The 20,377-nt window shown below is 37.2% G+C and overlaps 1 protein-coding gene across 2 annotated transcripts in view; it reads right to left on the bottom strand.

Moving 5' to 3' along the window:
• The window catches only part of TMA16 (translation machinery associated 16 homolog), a 67,183-nt gene that overhangs the window by 44,727 nt on the left and 2,079 nt on the right, over positions 1-20,377 (bottom strand). For both annotated transcript variants that reach the window (XM_043566225.1, XM_043566216.1), the window contains exons 2-4: positions 8,293-8,405; positions 1,625-1,662; positions 385-469 (exon numbers count right to left, since the gene is read on the bottom strand). In XM_043566225.1, the coding sequence (XP_043422160.1) occupies positions 385-469; positions 1,625-1,662; positions 8,293-8,405 (236 nt within the window). The remainder of the gene's footprint in view (positions 1-384; positions 470-1,624; positions 1,663-8,292; positions 8,406-20,377) is intronic.

Consider the following 20,377-nt stretch of genomic DNA (forward strand, 5'->3'; position numbering starts at 1 on the left):
CCTCTTTGAACCTGTTAACAAATGTCTGGCAGATCACTACATATGTCGCTCTTACCTGTGATTCTCTCTGCCTAAAGGCTCTTCAGCTAACTTACCTCAACCTGCTAACTCTTACTCTTCAGGTGTCAGTTTAGACAATATTTCCATTAGGAAGCCTTTCCTGACCCCCAAGAACTAACTGGGTGGGTTAACTAACACACCCACGCTCAGAAAGGTTACAAACCTACTAGAGTAGCTAAGCCAGGGTGTGAATCTTAAAGCCTTTCAGATAACAAAGTCCGTTTACTCCTCTATAAATCCAGAATAGAACTCTGTCTCTTGAAGAACCAGGTTGAACAAGTCCCTCTTTTCTGACCTTTTGCTCATAACATGCCCAGTGTTTACCTTTCAATTAATTCACAAGCATCTTTCTTTGAATATCCTGCTTTTTGGGGATCAAGATGACTTTGAAACCACTGGAGTTTTTCACCTGTAACAACAGGTACCAAGATCATTCAACACCGTAAGTTATCACTTATGCAATGAGTATTCATTATAATTTTCAACATCAGTGTGTTTAAAATAGTATCAAAATTTATTTCAATGTTAAATACAAAGGCTTGTGTGGGCTCAAAGCTAATTAAACCAGTCTGTCAGAAATCAGATTGTCACATTTTAATTTGGGGAAGAGACAGGGGTGGAAGAGATGCTTTTCTGTGTATTTCTTGTCCAGTAAGAATGAAAAATTCTTTTTTTAAAAGAATAACAGAACATGAAGTTCTAAGTATTTCAAAAGCAAAGGACAGAACTTTTCTAAAATAATGAAACAAACCTGATTAGATTAATGGTGAAGATGGTCGTTGCTGAACATTTAATAAGCATCAGGCTCTATGTCAAGAGCTTTACAATCCTATGAGGATCAGTACATTATTATCCCTACTCACAGATGAGAATAAGTAACCTGTCCAGGGCCTCAAAGTCAGTAAATATATTAACCATACAAGAGCTGCCAGACACTGTGCAAAGAGTGACCAACATTATCAACGAGCTAACAAACCTCACCCTAAATCTGACGATCAGGGTCATATTCAGTTAGATTTCTCAAAATTACAGATCAAGAAATGACCCTACTCCAGATATGGATGACCTACTTAGAAATACTATTCTATTAACTGAGAAAGCATTGATGAGAAGTGTTCAAATAAAGCCTAAGGGTCACTATTTTTAAGTCAGGCTAATAAGTAAAAATTTACTAACAATAAATATGACAAAAAAAAAAGATTATGACACTGCGATACAGACTGATGCGCGTATCCACATCATTAAATATAAGCTGCTGTTTCCAAAATACTTAGGCCATAATCCTTCCTAATTCTAATCATTAGGGAGTAGAATTAAACTTCAGAGATAGATAGATATAGGTAGCTAAACATAAACTAAATAGTTTCTGAAAAAACTGAGTAGATATTATTAACGCTTTCTAAGAGCCAATGATTGATTTTACTTTGTTGGGTTTTAACTAAATCTGGTAAAAAAAAATTCACTTAGATAAAAATAGTATTTGCCTAGAAGAATCAAAAAAATAGGCATATAGCAGAATTTCACTATCCTCTAGCCAGAGTGTCAAATAAGTAAATCTACTTACCAATAAGGTTGAGACGCAACGCCTTTTCATTCTTCAATCTTAGGGAAAAAAGGTGCATAATGTGTTAGAAAATTTCCAAAGCAAGTTTTAAAAATCTGTCAAAAACAAACAAAAAAACTGCCCACAGAACCTTAATTCAAGGATCATTCTTTGATACATATGAAATTAATTCTGATAGTGCGAAAACACTGAACTTCATGCTTTTCTTTTAAATCGCTGGAACACAATGTTACTAGAAACTTTTCTTTAGCTCTTCAATGACTAACAACCAAAGGACACCTATGGAACAAATCACCTTTGAAAACACACAAAAAAAGGCTTGACTGGATTACAAATGTTCAGGTGGATAATACTTGTGCACAAAAGAGTAATAATGAATACCTTCTAGAAGATGGAATGCAGGCACCAAGGCTAAAATGCCTTACTGTCACCTTGTAAACTTCAACAAGAATAAAACAGAATGTTTACTTTTCATAATTTGCAAAGAATTATAACAAAGAACTCATCTATTCTCAGAAAACAGTATGGGTAATACGTGATCCCACGATTGTTGGTATTCTAAATACTAATTCATTCAGATGAGACCTTTGGATAGCTAGTTTTTGCCACATTTTGTGCTACCCACCAGAGACACAGCAATGAACAAAAAACTACTGTCCCTGCCCTAACAAAGCAGACCAGATTTATCCTCCCATTTTAAACAATGAGAAAATTGGAGAAATAAATGAAGCCTTTTTTCAAAAAAAAAAAAAAATTAAGTACAAGGGCACCTGGGTGGTTCAGTAGGTTGAGCATCTAATCTTGATTGCAACTCAGGTCATGATCTCACAGTACCTGAGTTTGAACCCCCATGCCAGGCTCTGTGCTGACAGTGTGGAGCCTGCTTGGGATTCTCTCTCCCTCACTCGTGTGCATGCGCACACAGGCGCTCTCTCTCTCTCTCTCTCTGCCCCTTCCCAGCTCCAGCTCTCTCTCTGACCCTCCCCCACTCACGTATTCTCTCTCTCTCAAAATAAATAAACATTAAAAAAAACTTTAGGCACAGAACGGATTAAAATATACATAATACAAAAAACCAACAAAGGACTTGTATTTAGAATATACAAACACTAATTACAAACACTAATAAGACAACCCAATACCAAAGAGGGCCAAAGATTTTAACAGATTTTTAATTAAATCAAAGACAAATGACCAACAATCACATAAAAAGATACTTAATATCATCTAGTCATCAATATGCACAAAATTAAATCATACTGGGATACTATTATACAACTACCAGAATGGTTAAAATATTTTTTAAAAAATGTTAATACAACATGTGTAAGAGGATATGGAGAGAATGTAACTCTTACACACTGGTGGTGAAAATATAAAATACTATCACTTTGGAAAATGCAATTTCTTACACACTTAAACGTGATACCTATAATATGACCAGCAGTTCTTATAACTTATTTCATATAAACTTAATTTCTTATATACTTTAACATACGTTCACCACATGACCCAGAAATTCCAGTTCTAGGAACTGAAAGAAAAATGAAAACAAATGCCCAAACAAACACTGTACATGAATGTTCATGGCAGCTTTATTTATAATATCAGAGGCTGGCAAATTTTTTCTTAAATGGCCAGAGAATAACAGGTTAGGCTCTGTGGGCCATGTGGTCAGTTTCTGTCACAACTACTTATTTCTGCCATTTTAGCCTGAAAGCAGCCACAAATAATACAAAAGGAATGGGCACAGCTGTTTTCCAATAAAACTTTTTAATAAAAACAGATCGCTGGACCCGTACTTTGCAGAACCTGATAATAGCCCAGTACTGTAAATAATCCAAATGAACACCAAAAGGTGAATGAATAAACAAACTGCATTTCCAAACAATGGAATACTACTCAGTAATAAAAAAGAAAGACAATATATGAAATTACATGGGAAAATTTCATAAACATTACAAAGAAGCTGGCACAAAAAATTACAATCATTTCATTTATATGAAACAATAGGAAAGACAAATCTCACCCATCAAAATAAAGAGCAAATCAATGGTTCCCCCAGTCTAAGGTACAGGATGAGGATGGGCTGAGCAATACACAAGGGAATCCTCTGGAAGAATGAAAATGCATATACACTAATCATGGTGATTACACCAATGTATTGTCAAAAACTCAAATCTGTACAATGAAGATATGGCTATTTTACTGAATGTTATTTATACTTCAAAGTTGATTTTAAAAAATAAAGAATACTTCAGGGGCACCTAGTTGACCAGTCAGCTAAGCGTCCCAACTTCGGCTCAGGTCATGATCTTGCAGTTCATGAGTTCAAACCCCACATCGGGCTCTGTGCTGACAGCTTAGGGCCTGGAGCCTGCTTCAGATTCTGTGTCTCCCTCTCTCTGCCCCTCCCCCACTCACACTCTATCTCTGTCTCTTTCTCTCAAAAATAAACATTAAAAAAATTGTAAATAGGGGCGCCTGGGTGGCGCAGTCGGTTAAGCATCTGACTTCAGCCAGGTCACGATCTCGCGGTCCCGGAGTTCGAGCCCCGCGTCAGGCTCTGGGCTGATGGCTCAGAGCCTGGAGCCTGTTTCCGATTCTGTGTCTCCCTCTCTCTCTGCCCCTCCCCCGTTCATGCTCTGTATCTCTCTGTCCCAAAAATAAATAAACGTTGAAAAAAAAATTAAAAAAAAAATTGTAAATAAAAAAATAAAAATAATACTTCATAACAAGAAAGAGAAAAATTCATTCCTTTCAAATAAGCCTAGAGGAAAGAATCTAGTTAAAAGTCAGGGTGCTGAGCGCCTCGGTGGCTCAGTTGGTTGAGTGACCGACTTCGGCTCGGGTCATGATCTCAGGGTTTGGAAGTTTGAGCCCCGCATCAGGCTCTGTGCTGACAGCTCAGAGCCTGAAGCCTGCTTCAGATTCTGTGTCTACCTCGCTCTCTGTCCCTCCCCCACTCATGTTCTGTCTCTCTCTGTCTTAGAAATAAACATTAAAAAAATTTGTTTTAAAAAGAAGTCAGGTTGCAATAATTCTGAACGAACTAAATGGAGGCCTGAACTAGAGTGGTATCGGCTGGGATACAGAAAAGTGGAGAGATTTGAGATTAATTCTCAAAAGTAGTTGTTTCCTAGATTTTTACTTATTAGGCTTAGTTTCTCTGTTAATTTTCCATACTAAGTCATTTTCTTTTGGTATGTAGAGTTCTTTGCTGGTTACTCTGCAGGAAAAGACATGACAGTATACACCAACAAAATATCGCTAAGCTCAGAATCATAAAATAAAACTAAAATCATGACACAGAATAGCCATTTGCTGTCCGTAATTGTGTATCATTTTCAATGTACTAGTCTGCAAACCATACTAGTTTCTTTTAATACAAACAGAAGCAATATTGCAAACAGTCTTAAATCAGAGCATTCAAATACTGAAGAACATGTTTGAGCTCTCAGCTGTTGCTATTCACTCCTATAGTATCTTTAAGTAATCAGAGTCTATCAATAAAAGTCAACGTGATCAACTTGGTCTGGTTTTCTATCCTTCCACCACTAGTCAAAGGCAATGCAACATAACAGATATCCTCCCTGATCTTCCCCTCACTTGTCATTCTCTCTAAAAAGAAACCTTAGGAAGCAGTACAAAGAATCCGCAGTTCTGTATAAAAGTACAGAGACTGGAACTGTAAGCTCCCTTTGTTCCTCAGAAAACCAGATATCTTGGTAGGCAGATAGTTAACAAAAGGTGATAGTATCTAAAATGGTCCCCACTGATTCTTGTGTCTTGATATTCACGTCCTTCAGTGTGGATGGCTAGACCTAGTGACTTCTAACAAATAAAATAGCACAATGGATGTCACTCTGACTGTCTTCCATCCTGGCCACCCGCTCTTGTTCTATCTCAGAGCCTTTTCTCTGTTGGAACCAAGCTACCATGCTGTGAGTAGCCCGTGGAGAGGCTCATGTGGCAAGGAACTGATGCTTCCGGCCAATAGGCAGCCATGCATGACTTGAGATCTGTCAACAGCCACGGGAGTAAGCTTGGAAGCAAAACGTCTCCCTATGAAGCTCTGGGATAAATGTAGCCCCAGTCAACATTTTGACTGTAGCCTTGTGAGAGACTGAGTCAGAAGCATTCAGTTAAGTGACACTGGAATTCTTGACCGAGAAACTGTTTTAAGCTGCTAAAATGGCATATAATTTCTCATGCAGCAATAGGTATTTAAAGCAGTATTTGATAACTGTTACTCATTACTCAGAAGCCACGGGCACCTGCACTTCAAGTTAAGTCTTACTGGTACCTTTTCTATCATCTTGCATACAGTTTGTCCCAAGAGTCTGAGTATCTTTCACCAACCATCTCTCCAAAATATACAACTCAGCCTTTCTGTCTTGCTGGAAGTACTACTCTAGTGCAGGTCGATCAGCATTATTTTCGGATAATATTTGTGATCATGCCATTTAAATTAAATATAACTCATGGCCAATGATGCTGCTACTCGAAAAACACGGACATCTATGACAGGAGTAAGCTTGTTTCATAAAATACATTAGACACTAATAAAACTGTACATTTGTTTGCTTCTGGAGCCATTAATGGTTACAATGGTGACTTCTTTAAAATAAATGAGAAAAACCTGTTTAGAACGCTGTCCAAGCAGAAAAAATTAAGTATTACCTTTCAACTCTGTGCTATAAAGACGGAGCTTTGGCCAATAATGGAACCTCCTTGGATAGAATAAGTTATATAGCAAGTAGCATGTTGTTCAGTTTTAGCCTTCTATAATTCTTTTATGTTGATTCTGTAAATCAATGCATAGAATCCTGAATACAACTGAAAACATACAAAGATTCTAGGCTCACTAAGCTCACTTCAGTGAACTGAAGAACTTAGCCAAATTCTAAAGCAGTATTTGCTAAAATATTGCATGTATACCATCGGTACTACATAAGCTGATTTTTAAGTTTCTTATGGACACAGAATTAAATCATCTTTAAGCAAGTTACTTTTTTTCCTCATTGTCTTTTGATCCTAATTACATTACAAAGAAAACTAAAAAAAAAAAAAAAAAAAAAAGAAAAGAAAAAAGAAAACTTAGTTCAATATTAGTTTATTTTACAAGTCTTACAACCTTTGCCAAATCTTTCCACCAAGAATAAAGCAAGCATGCCTCAGGCTCAGACCATACAGGGAAGGCAACAGTATCTACTTGGTTTTAATACAGATCAAATGTCTCCTTGAAGAAAAAAAAAAAAAAAAAAAAAAAAAGTAAGGAAAAAAGGTTCCAAAAGAATATTAAGTTAATAATACTATAGGTCAGTGGTTCTCATAGTGTAGTCCTGAACCAGCAGCAATAGCATCAACATTACCTGGAAGCTTGTTAGAAATGTAAAATCCTGGCACTGCCCCAGACCTTCTGATGTAAAATTCCAGGGGTAGGAACAAACCATTTTAATATGCCCTACAGGGGTATCTCATGTTCACCTAAGTTTGTGAAATACTAGAATAGATGGTAAAAGGACTGCAAAATCACAAAAGTGGTAATTATGTCAAAAAACATAGCAAAATTCATGAAAGTGACATATAAATACTTTAAGTTTGAAAAGTACTGTTTTAAAGCAATACTGCTATCATCATAATAACTTTTATGAAAAGAAAAAGAAAAATTTGATTATACTATCACAGCACTTGTCTATTCTCTTCCAGAAAACTTCTAGCCAAATCACTGTGGAACAGTTAACATTTATTAAATATGCCTTTAGGTCTTGGGTAAGGAATTAATACATAACAATGAACATGCTGGCTTCTGTCAGCGAGTGTGGAAATGTATCTACCATTTATTAAAATGGTAAGGCCATTTGGGGCGCCTGGGTGGCGCAGTCAGTTAAGCGTCCGACTTCAGCCAGGTCACGATCTCGCGGTCCCGGAGTTCGAGCCCCGCGTCGGGCTCTGGGCTGATGGCTCAGAGCCTGGAGCCTGTTTCCGATTCTGTGTCTCCCTCTCTCTCTGCCCCTCCCCCGTTCATGCTCTGTCTCTCTCTGTCCCAAAAATAAATAAACGTTGAAAAAAAAAAAAAATTTAAAATGGTAAGGCCATTTAAAAATAGCCAAAATGATGACTTTTGTGTTTGTAACTTCATTTTAAATTATTTATTTGTTTCTACAGCAGTTCCTGGGGACGCTTACAGGCCAAAGATGGAGGGTAGGGGCGACTTGGCAAATTATAAAATGTAGGCTGCTGAGGAGAGAAGGGAGACTAAGGGAAAGGAAATGGAAAAGAAAGGGCATTACATATGCATTCTGTATTCCTAAGAAGAAAATTTTCCTATGAATTGTTCACATCAAGAATACAAACCAACTTCCAAAATGGCATACGGACCTATGAAAATCTACTTTTCCATAAAAGCAGAGAATACTAACAAAACTTGTTGAAATCAACTTTTTCAGAGTATGAAAATTAAACAAAGGCTTGCAAGAATCCAAGGAGTATTCTCAAGAAAAATAAGCCCAGTCTCAGTTAGAAAAGAACAACAAATCTGTTTTTTCAGTGCATAGAACATACTTAACATTTATTAAAGAAAGAACAAGGGAATATTGATGAAAGATAAAAGTATAAATGAGCTTTACACCAATGCATAATATAAATGATAAAAAGATACTCACTTTTCCTTTTTTTCTTGTTTGTGGGCTTCTCTTGTAATTTGAGCTGCTTTTCTACTATATGGATGGATGACCTTTTTTTCCCGTCCTACAAGTTTTCCCTTTAGGGCTTTAGGCTACAATGTAGGAAAACATATTACACACATAGTCAGATATATAAGTGATTTCTGTCCAAAAAAATTTTTTTTGAAAGTAATATAACAGAAGTATTGTAAGCCAGAAAGACTATAAAAAAAGGTGCTGAAAGTGTCAATAAACCCAGCTCCTCAACTGTTCCATCTTCAAAGTATATAAGAAAATCCAGATAGTGAGGAGAAACAGTTAAACACCTGTGTTACAGTTAAGAAAGTTAAGGAGGTAGAAGGAACAGAAGATGTTCATGGGAGACTGACTGTAGAAGTTGTTCATGGAACAAAGTGGGCACTGAATCAAGCAAAATCATAGTTGGATTCATAGAAAAAGAGGAATAGAGGAAATAATAGAAGCCATCTCAAAATCAGCACATCAAAAAGAACAAATTACTTTCCCATTCAAACCTTATGCCAGTTTAACTAGGTCACAATTCATTCAGTCCACTGAACTAGACATGTCAGTAATTCTTTATTCCCACATAATTCTCCATCTTATCATACCTGTTACCATTTTGGAGTTGGCTTCCTATAACAACAGAAGCCCAAAATAATAATGGTGTATGTAACCCAACAAAGTTTGGTTCTCTCATGTAAAAAGTAGGAGCTGGAGACTCCACTCCACAAAGTCCTCAGAGATCCAGGCTCCTTCCATCTTGTCATCTACTATCCTTAGGCCCCTATATATTCACACAGTTCAAGATGACTTAATACCAAGTCTAAATTCCAGACAGTGAAAAGTAGAAAAGAAAATCAAAAGACATATCCCTTTCCTTTAAGAGCAAGATCTCGGAAGCTGCAGTCTTCTGTTTATACCCCACTGACCAAAATTTAATTGGTGGCTTATATAAAGGTGAGTAGTAAATATAGTTGTTATTCTCAGGAAGAAAAAAACAAAACAAAACAAAACATGATTACAATAGAAAAAGAGCCTATTTGGGGACAGTTGACAGTCTCTAATATACCGAAGCCCGGAAAAGGTCAAGTGTTCCTAGAATCTTCTCTTCAAAACTATTGTCATTGCCTTAAATCAGCCTCGTGATCTTTCATGATTAGGGTGGCCTTTAGATTCTCACTGCTAGTTCTTTTTTCGTGGAAGTCATACAGCTTATTTTTCTACAACATTAATCTAGTAAAGTCCCTCCCCCTGCTAACAAACTCACAGTTAGGTCCCAAGTCCTTAATGTGGAAAACAATCTACCCCCACCCTAATTCTCCAGCATTATTTCTCATGCTTCAAAACATCCTTCACCCCATTCTTACTGAACTTCTCCCCCATTCCCAGAATACACCTTGCTGTTTCATAACTTTTGGAAGCTGCACTTGTTACCTCTGCCTGCAAAATCTTTTCCTTTCTGTTCTTTCATAAATTACAACTCAAAGTTTTCACTTGTAAAACTTTTTGCAGAATTAATTAAAATGACCACAAATTCCTCATTCACACATGTATTCTTTCCTTCAACAAATACTGAAATACACAACAAATATTTACTGCTCACTTCTTGATAAACCTAAGCAGGGAAGATAGCTCCAACTGTGAAACCCAGAATGGCATGGGAAGGTTGTTACAGGTATAGGAGAATAAGGTGAAACCATCATAAAACAGTACAAACATGCTTTACTTTATTGTGCTTCACAGATATTGTGAGGGTTTTGATTTGTTTACAAACTGAAGGTTTGTGGCAAACTTGCATGAATTAAGCAAGTCTATTATTGACATTTTTCTATCAGCATTTGCTCACTTCATGTCTCGATGTCACAATTTCGGTAATTCTTGCAATATTTCAAACTTTATCATCATATTTGTTATGGTGATCTGTGATCAGTAATCTTTAAAGTTACTCTTGTAATTGTTTTTGGGGCACCATGAATATGCCTATATAAAACAGCAAACATGAATTGTGTGTGTTGACTGTTCTCACTCACCAACCATTCCCCTATCTTTCTCCTTCTCTTCAGGTCTATTTCCTGAGACACAACAATACAGAAATTAGGCCAATGACTAGCCCCACAATGGCTGCTAAGTGTTCACGTGAAAGGAAGTCATGCATCTCCCACTTTAAATCAAAAGCTAGAAACAATTAAGCTTGGTGAAGAAGGCATGTCCAAAGCTGAGACAGGCCAAAAACCCAGGCCTCTTGTGCCAGTTAGCCAAGTTGTGAATGCAAAGGAAAAATTCTTGAAGGAAGTTAAAAGTGCTACTCCAGTGAGCACACAAATGATAATAAAGCAAAACAGCCTTAATGCTGAGAAACAGAAAGTTTTCAGTGGTCTGGAGAGATCAAACCAGCCACATTTCCTTGAGCCAGAGCCAAAGCCAAATCCGGAGAAAGTCCCACCTCTCTTCAATTCTACGAAGACCGAGAGAGGTGAGGAAGCCGGGGAAGAAAAGTTTAAATTGGCAAAGGTTGGTTCATGAGGTTTAAGGAAAGAAGCTATCTCCATAACATTAAAGTGTGAAGTAAAGCAGCGAGTGATGTAGAACCTGCAGCAGTTATCCAGAAGATCTAGGTAAGATAATTAATGAAGGTGGCTACGCTAAACAAAATTTGTGTAGACTTTTAATGTACACAAAGCAGCCCTCTACTGGAAGATGCCATCTAGGACTTTCACAGCTAGAAAGAAGTCAATGCCTGGCCTCAAAGCTTCAAAAGACAGACTGCCTCTCTTGTTAGGAGTTAATGCAGCTGGTAACTTTAAGCTGAAGTCAATGCTCAGTTACCATTTCCAAAATCCTAGGGCCCTTAAGAATTATGGGCCCTCTACTCTGCCTATGCTTTATAAATGGAACCATGAAGTTTGGTTGATAGCACGTCTGTTTACAACATGGTTTACTGAATATTTTAAGCCCAAGGTTGAGACCTATTCCTAAGAAAAAAAGATTCATTTAAAAATGGCTGCTCATTGACAATGCACCTGGTTGCCCAAGAGCTCTGATGGAGACAATGAGATTGTTGTTTTCATGCCTGCTAACACAGCATCCATTCTATGGCTCATGAATCATGGAGTGATTTTGACATTCAAGTCTAATTATTTAAGAAATACATTTTATAAGGCTATAACTGCCATAGTGATTCCTCTGATGAATGTGGGCAAAATACTGAAAGCCTTCAGAAAAGGATTCACCATTCTAGATACCATGAAGAACATTCATGATTCATGGGAAGAGGTCAAAATATAACATGAATAGGAATTTGGAAGAAGTTGATTCCAACCCTCTTGAACGACTTCAAGGGGTTCAAGACTTCAGTGGAAGCAAGTGCAGATGTGGTGGAAACAGCAAGAGAACAGAATTAGAAGCGAAACCTCAAGATATGACTGAATTGCTGCAATCTCATAATAAAACTTGAATGGTTAAGGAGCTGCTCCTTACAGATGAACAAAGAGAGATGGAATCTACTTTTGGTAAAGACACTGTGAAGACTGTTGATATGGCAGCAAAGGATTCAGAATATTACACCAACTTAGTTGACAAAGCAGTGGCAGGGTACGGGATGACTGACTACAATTCTGAAAAAGTTCTACTGCGAGTAAAACGCTATCAAACAGCACTGCACACTACAGAGAAAATGTTCATGAAAGAAAGAGTCAATTGACGTGGCAAACTTCATTATTGTCTTACGTTAAGAAATTGTTACAGCCACCCCAACCTTCAGCAACTTCTAGCCTGATAAGTCAGCAGCCTGACTGAGGCAAAAACCCCACTAGCAAAAGAAAAAAACAAAAACAAAAACGAAAACAAAACAAAACAAAAAAACAATTTGCTGAAAGGCCAGATGATGGTTAGCATTTTTTAGCAATAAAGTATTTTTGTAATTAAGGTATTTACACTTTCTTAGACATATGCTATTACACACTTAATAGACTACAGTATAGTGTAAATATAACTTTTCTATGTACTGGCAAACCAAAAAAAATCATTTGACTCGCTTTATTGCTACATCCGTTTTACTTGGACAGTCTGGAACTGAATCTGCAGCATCTCTAAGGTATGCCTGCACATGCATTCTTTTGTTTTACTCTCTGCATATATATGTGGGGTGGGGGTGGGAGTACAAAAAAGGTGTGGTAAGGATTTTTTGTACATGAACTTTACACACACGAAACAATAAAAAAAACATGTCAGAACTCATGGTAGGTTGCCTCTGGGATGTCTCCCAATGAATTCCACCTCCTGATATCATGCCCAGGTGTAATCTCCACCCCCTAGAGCGTGGACCTCATGACTCACTTAATGAATAACATTTGGCAAATGGATGATCTATCAATCGTGAGATTAGGTTTTGTAACGACTCTGGCTTCCATCTGGCCTATTCTCTCTTTTGCTCTCTCACTAGGCTTGCTCTGATGGAAACCAACTGTCATGTCAAAGATTTGCTCTGAGGCTGCTAAAACTTAACTGAAGTTACAGAGCTGTGTGTTAACACTGTTTCAGCAATATGTCCAATTCTATAAAAAAACTTCCTTTAAAGATTTAATAAAAAACTTTCTTTAGAACAAGAAATGATTTGATATCCTTAGAGTATGAATATGTCCTCAGAGCTTTAGAAGTCTCAGTTAAAGAACCCCTAAGACTTAGTACAAAGAAGACACAAAAATTGAACTTATATTCTGATTCACCTGTAGTTTGCAATTCCTTCTATTATTCATGAAAAGCTTGCCTCAAGGCAGGATATGAATGTATAAGGCACAGAAATATGTACAATATAGCTTGTTCAATTTTAAAACATTTTCGTATTTTTCAGTATATTAGTATAAAAAAGAAATATTCAACAGGGAAAAACTGAAATAAAACCCTATCAACAAAATGTTAATCTATTAAACAGTCTATTCAAACAAAATATCCCTTAACTAAAAAGCAATTAATCTCTAACCTTTGGAGGTTCTCCAAATTTATTTGTAAAGCATCTGATGATTCATAGACTAGTACACAATGTGAACAAAAAACAAATCTGGGGGTGGAGGAAAGAGTTTAAGGTGTATTTGTTACAGAAGATTAACAGTTATGTTTTAACTTTGAAAGATACAGCAAAATAGTATTTCTTTTCATAAGCATAACTAAGGCACTGTTTTGAATAACTATGCTTATTTTTGTGTGTGTGTTTGTTTTTTTGAGAGAGAAGCAGAGAGAAAGGGAGACAGAGGATCCAAAGCAGAATCTGTGCTGACAGCAGAGAGCCTGATGCCGGGCTCAGTCCCACAAACCGTGAGATCATGATCTGACTGAAGTCAGACATTTAACCAACTGAGCCACCCAGGAGCCTCTAACTATGCTTACTTTGAAGTTTCTGGCACCACAAAAATATGCCAGTCATAAAATTAGTTATCAAAAGTGTCTCCTTCCTACAATCTTTGGTGATTACTTAAGAAAATTCATTCTAAATTAATCTTTGGATTCATAATTGAGTAACAGAAGAAAACACATAGTTTATTCAAACACAGAAACAGAAAGAGGTATTTCAGGGGCAATAAGCCTCAAATATTCCTGTTAAAATCATAAATAACAAAAAGGATGGGGCACCTGGGTGGCTCAGTCAATTAAGCGTCTGACTCTTGATTTCAGCACAGGTCATGATCTCACAGTCATGAGATTGAGCCCTGTGTGGAGCCTGCTTGAGATTCTCTCCCTCTCCCTTCCTCTGCCCCTAACCCACTTGCGCACGTGTGCACTCTCTCTTTCAAAAAATAAAGAAAAATATATAAAAAGGAACTTTTCCTAAAAGACCATTAAAGTCATCATAGAATTCAAGCTAACTAGAGGCAGAAAATGCCATTTAGATTACTCGGTGTAACTAGACACCTATATCAAATACTAAGTCCTTCGATACCAGTGACAAGATGAAAATGAGATGACTTCACTAAGAAAAGCCGCTTTGTTGATTAGTAAATCTACCATGAAGAAATTCAGTGCACTTTCCTTGCTTTACAGATAAACATAACCCCAATGACGGACAACTGGTTATGGCTTCCAGTAGGAACTTAAGTGATTCTGAACATAATCCTTTCTAAACCCACCCAGTTCCCAAGGACCATTTCAAATTCAAGTTTACTTCCTCCTTGAAACGACCCAAGAATAATCATTTGGACCTTAGAACCTTTCTCTTTTGGTAGCATTTGCCACATAGCAGCACCTAGTATCATACTGCATTTACCAGTCATTTAACATTTACAAAATCATTTATATTTGTGTTTTATCTTCTCAACAGTGGCTTCTTAAAGACTGCCAGTGTGTCCTCTCAGTTTGAAAATAATACTTTGAAAGTAAAAGAAAAAAAAAAAAAGTAGGATGCTGCCCCAAGTAAACATATGCTGAGTAGGGGCGCCTGGGTGGCGCAGTCGGTTAAGCGTCCGACTTCAGCCAGGTCACGATCTCGCGGTCCGTGAGTTCGAGCCCCGCCATCAGGCTCTGGGCTGATGGCTCGGAGCCTGGAGCCTGTTTCCGATTCTGTGTCTCCCTCTCTCTCTGCCCCTCCCCCGTTCATGCTCTGTCTCTCTCTGTCCCAAAAATAAATAAATGTTGAAAAAAAAAAATTTTTAAAAAACATATGCTGAGCACCCAATGTACATTAAACTACTGTGAATTAAAAACATGAAAAATAGGGGCACCTGGGTGGCGCAGTCGGTTAAGCGTCCGACTTCAGCCAGGTTACGATCTCACGGTCCGTGAGTTCCAGCCCCGCGTCAGGCTCTGGGCTGATGGCTCAGAGCCTGGAGCCTGTTTCCGATTCTGTGTCTCCCTCTCTCTCTGCCCCTCCCCCGTTCATGCTCTGGCTCTCTCTGTCCCAAAAATAAATAAACGTTGAAAAAAAAAAAAATTTTAAAAACATGAAAAATAGTCCTTAAAAGTGTGAATTATCTCATATAAAAATAATTTTTAATAGCCCCCAAACAATACTTTCCTTAACATTAAGAATATCTTAATAATTCTCTAACACAGACTTCAATTTCTTTCATGCAAAATTCTACCATCAAGCTCAACTTCTTTTGTTACCATAGAATCCAAGCTCAACTAGAGACAGAAATGCCATTTAGACTGTTCAGTGTAACTAGAAACCTAGAAAAATGACCATTCCACCAAACACACTTAGGGTACATAAAGGCATACAAATACTTAAAACAAAAAGTATAAGACTAAAGCCATACCTACCACCACTCACAAACATCTAGTCAGAATTAACCTTTTCTCCCACATTCCCTGCTACTACTCTTTACACTTCTACCTTGTACTAGATTAATTTTTTAAAAAATCCCTGAGCATATATTACCATGTACTAGGATAGGAACTAAGGCTCCAGGATCAAAAACAGACACAACTTGCCCTCATGGAGCTTACAATCTAGCTGTCTCATGAATAACTATATACTTCAGTTAAGTCCAGAAAACGGTCAGGAAGTATAAGATCCTGAGTGAAACCATATAAAAAGTGGACCTAATTTTTGAACATCAGGAAAAGCCTCCCTGAAGAAGTAACTTGAGACTTTTTTTTTTTTTTTTAAAGCTGACACAAGTTGCTTGTATAAAGAATAGTTTGGAATGAGGTAAAGGAGTAAGACTACCACTGGTAGTGTTGCGGTCGTTAAGAAGAGCTGACAGTCGAGTAGCCTAAGCATGGTGACAGTGAGGGTATGAAAAAAAAACAGCAAGGTTTGAAGAAATGTATCTTGAGGCACAATGATACAGGACTCGAATACGGAGGGCGAGGGAAAAGGAAGAGTTAAGTATGCCTCCCCGGGTTTGCAACATAAGCAACTACATGGTCAGAATTACCGTTTACCGTTAAGATAGGAATGGAACGTGGAGACAAGGGGCCTCAAGAATTCACTGTTAATTAGTTCAAGAGGCCCAGGAGACAGCTGAGTACAGGAGAGATAAATACAAGTCTGGCACTTAGGAAAAAAAGATCTCGGCTAAAGATATAAATTTGGAATGACTTGGGGATATAGGTGGCACTTTAAGCCACTGGAGATAGTAAGATTCCCTCAGTCAAAGAGTAAGAGGAGAAAACAGCCTAGATCTAAGCTCAGATGAAATACATGTATTTGATGAGAACCTACAAGGTAATGGACATTTACAAAATCATTAAGAAAAAGATCAACAACACAAATAAAAACAGGAAAAAGAACACAAACAAGTCACAGAAAGATAAATACAAATGTTATTAAAGTTTTGAAAGGATATGTGGTCTACCTTAAAAGAAATGTAAATTAAAACTTCAATGAAATGGAATTTTTAACGTATAAGACTGGATGTTTTAAATTTCTTAGCACTGCATTAGTGAGGATGTGGGTGAGTTAGTGGTCTCATAAATAAGCAGTCTCATAAATAAGTAAGTATTCTCCTCCTGGAGTGCAACTTGATAGTTCTTATCATTATTAAAAATTGCACGTGTCTTTTGACCAAGACATTCTATTTCTATTAATTTAGTCTAGAGGTATATATCTACACATGTAGCAAAAACAAGAATAATCAATGCAGCAGTGTTTGCAGTAGGAAAAGAAAGAATGGAAACAGGTTAAGTGTCCATCAGAGACCTGGTTAAGAAAATTAGATAAAAGCAAACAATGGGTTATTAGCTATAAAAAGCAAGAGGGAGAACTATATGTACTTACACAGGTCTCCAAAAGTTGAGTAAGACAAAACAAGCAAGGGGCGTAAGACTGTGTCTAATATAGTATTCATATAAAAAGGAGGAGTAGAGACATATACATATGCTGGTGCATGTATATAAAATGTCTGAATGGGTATCTAAGAAAATGGTAACAGGCATTCCTCAAGTGAACTGAGGCATTAGATAACAGAGTTGGAAGAAGACTTACTTTTTGCAGGAGGAAGAATAATGATCTCCCTCCCAAAGATGTTAATGCCCTCATCCACAGACTTGCAAATCATTTACCATATATGACAAAAGGGACTTTGAAAATGTGATCAAAGATCTTGAGAGAGGGAATTTATCCCTGATTCCCTATAAACAAGGGCCCTTCTAGGAAGGAGGAAGAATCATTATCAAGGGAAGGGGTTGTGGCCTTTCTTGGAGAAGCAGGTTAAGATGTGACACTGATGGCTTTGAAGATGAAGGAAGGAGCCAAGAACCAAGGAATGTAGGTGACCTCTAAAAACTGGAAAAAGCAAGGAAACAGATTCTTCACTACAGCCTCTTGAAGAAAGTCCTATCAACACCTTGATTTTAGCAGAACAATAAGACTCACTTTTGGACTTCTGATTCCAGAAATTTAACAATAAATGAATCTGCATTGTTTTAAGCCATTAAATTTGTATTAATTTTTCACAGCAGTAATAAAAACTTAATACTCTTTTCAAGGACAACAATTTTTTTTAAGTTTATTTAATTTGAGAGAAGGGGAGAGAGAGAATCCCAAGCAGGCTCCACACGTCAGCACAGAGCCTGACATGGGGCTTGAACTCACAAACCGTTAGATCACGACCTGAGCAGAAATCAAGAGTCAGATGCTTAACTGACTCAGTCACCCTGGAGCCCCACTGCTGTCTGATTTTTTTAAACCATGCATATGTAATACTGTTTCAAAAAGAAACAGGTTCATTAACATTTTTCGTTACTTTTACTAATTTTCAGGAGCAAGTTTTCACTAGCAAGTAATCTAAGATTTAGGCATATAAACAGACACATACACCAATGGAACAGAACTGAGAGTACAGAAATATACTTATGCATATATGGCCAAGAGTACTCAAGGGCAAAAAGACAGTCTCCAACAAATGGTGTTGTGAAAACTGTATATTCACATGCAAAAGAAAGAAATGGAACCCCTACATTACACTACTCAAAAAAATTACCTCAAAATAGATTACATTTTTTTTAATTTATTTTTTGGGAGAGTGCAAGTGGGGGACGGGCAAAGAGAGGGGGACAGAGGATCCGAAGCGAGCTCTTCACTGACAGGTTGACAGCAGCAAACATGATGCAGGGCTCAAAAAACTCATGAACCAAGAGATCAAAGTCAGATGCTCAACTGACTGAGCCATCCAGATGCCCCAAAATGGATTAAACATTTAAATGTAACACCTGAAACCATGTAACTCCTACAAGGAAACACAGGGGGAAAGCTCCCTGACAGTGAACTTGGCAATATTTTTTGTGTCTGACATGAAAGCTCAATCAACAAAAGCAAAAATAAACAAAAGGGACTACATCAAACTAAAAGGCACAGAAACAGAAATGATCAACAAAAATTAAAAGGAAACCTAGAGTATGGGAGAAAATATTTGTAAACTGTATAAGTTAATATCCAAAATATATATGAAACTCATACAGGGGCACCTGGGTGACTCAGTCCATTAAGGGCCCAACTCTTGATTTCGCCTCACGTCATGATCTCACAGTTCATAGGATCGAGCCCATCATCAGGCTCTGCACTGACAGCATGGAGCTTGCTTGGGATTCTCTCTCTCCCTCTCTCTCTCTGCCCCTTCCTGGTGTACACACACTGTCTCTCCGTCTCTCTCAAAATAAATAAGTAAACCTTAAAAGAAAAAATAAGTAAATTCATATAATTCAGTAGGAAAAAGAAAACCCCACAATCAGATTTAAAAATGGGCAGAGGACGCTTTTCCAAAGATACACAAATGGCCAACAGGGACTTGAAAAGGTGCTCAACGTCACTAATCATCAGGGAAATGGACATCAAAACCCCAATAAAATATCATTCCACATGTGTTAGAATGGTTGTTATCAAAAAGACAAGAGATAATAAGTGGTGGAAAAGATGTGGAGAAAAGGGAAAACTTGCACACTGTTGGTAGGAATGAAAACGGATACAGCCACTATAGAAAATAGCAGAGAGGCTCCTCAAAAAATTAAAAATACAACTACCATATGATCCAGCAATCCTACTTTTGGGTATTTTTCCAAGGAAATTAAATCACTATTTTGAAGAGGTATCTGCACCTCTATTGACTGCAGCCTTATTTATCATAGCCAAGCCACTGGAACAACCTAAGTCTGTCAGCAAATGAATGAAGAAAATGCGGTGTGTGTGTGTGTGTGTGTGTGTGTGTGTGTATACATATATGTACATATACATATACGATGGAATTATCAATCAGCCATAAAAAGGAAATCCTGCCATTTGTGACAATATCCTGCCATTTGTGAAACTTCAAAGCACTATGCTGACAGCTAAGTCAGGGAGAAAAAGACAAATACTGTATGATCTTACATATATGTGGAATCCAAAAAAAAACAAACCTCATAGAAACAGAAAGCAGATTGGTGGTTGCCAGGGGCTGAGGTTGGGGGAAATGTATGAAGGTGGTCAATGGGTATAAACTTCCAGTTACAAGGTGAGTAAGTTCTTGAGATCAAACATACAGCATGGTTACTATCGCTAACAATACTGTATTGTGCACTTGAAAGTTGCTTAAAGAGTAAATCTTAAAAGTTGTAGCTATGTGATATGTTGTGTTAACTAAATTTATTGTGGTAGTTATTTCACAGTATATATCAAATCATAACACTGTACATCTTAAACTTATACAATGTTATAAATCAATTATATCTCAATGCACCTGGAAAAAAAAAAAGTTACCAAGATTTAGTAAGCTGATTTGTTGCTATAGCCTACATTTATAGGTGAGTCCAAAAGTACACAATTCGTGTCGTTAAGGAATATGTACGTAGTCACTAACAGTTAAGGCCCACAGTAATATGTAAAGATAAATCAAGAAGGGTAACAGCATACTTTTAAATGTTTTATAATCTAGCTAGGGAGAAAAACAAGCATGCTTTTAAACTTTATAACAGGTTTATATAAAAAGGAATATACCTATGAGTGTCTTCTGTATAGTATACACCAAACTAGTAACTTTTAGTATGCTAAAACTTTTTTAAAACACAGAATTAAGAAGTGTTGTGTGGGATCAATTAGTTGAAAAAGACTGTTCATGTTAGTTGAATTAAGTTTTGACATAAGAAAAAGATACGA

Source organism: Prionailurus bengalensis, chromosome B1 (genome assembly GCF_016509475.1).
Source record: "Prionailurus bengalensis isolate Pbe53 chromosome B1, Fcat_Pben_1.1_paternal_pri, whole genome shotgun sequence".
Lineage (NCBI taxonomy): Eukaryota > Metazoa > Chordata > Mammalia > Carnivora > Felidae > Prionailurus > Prionailurus bengalensis.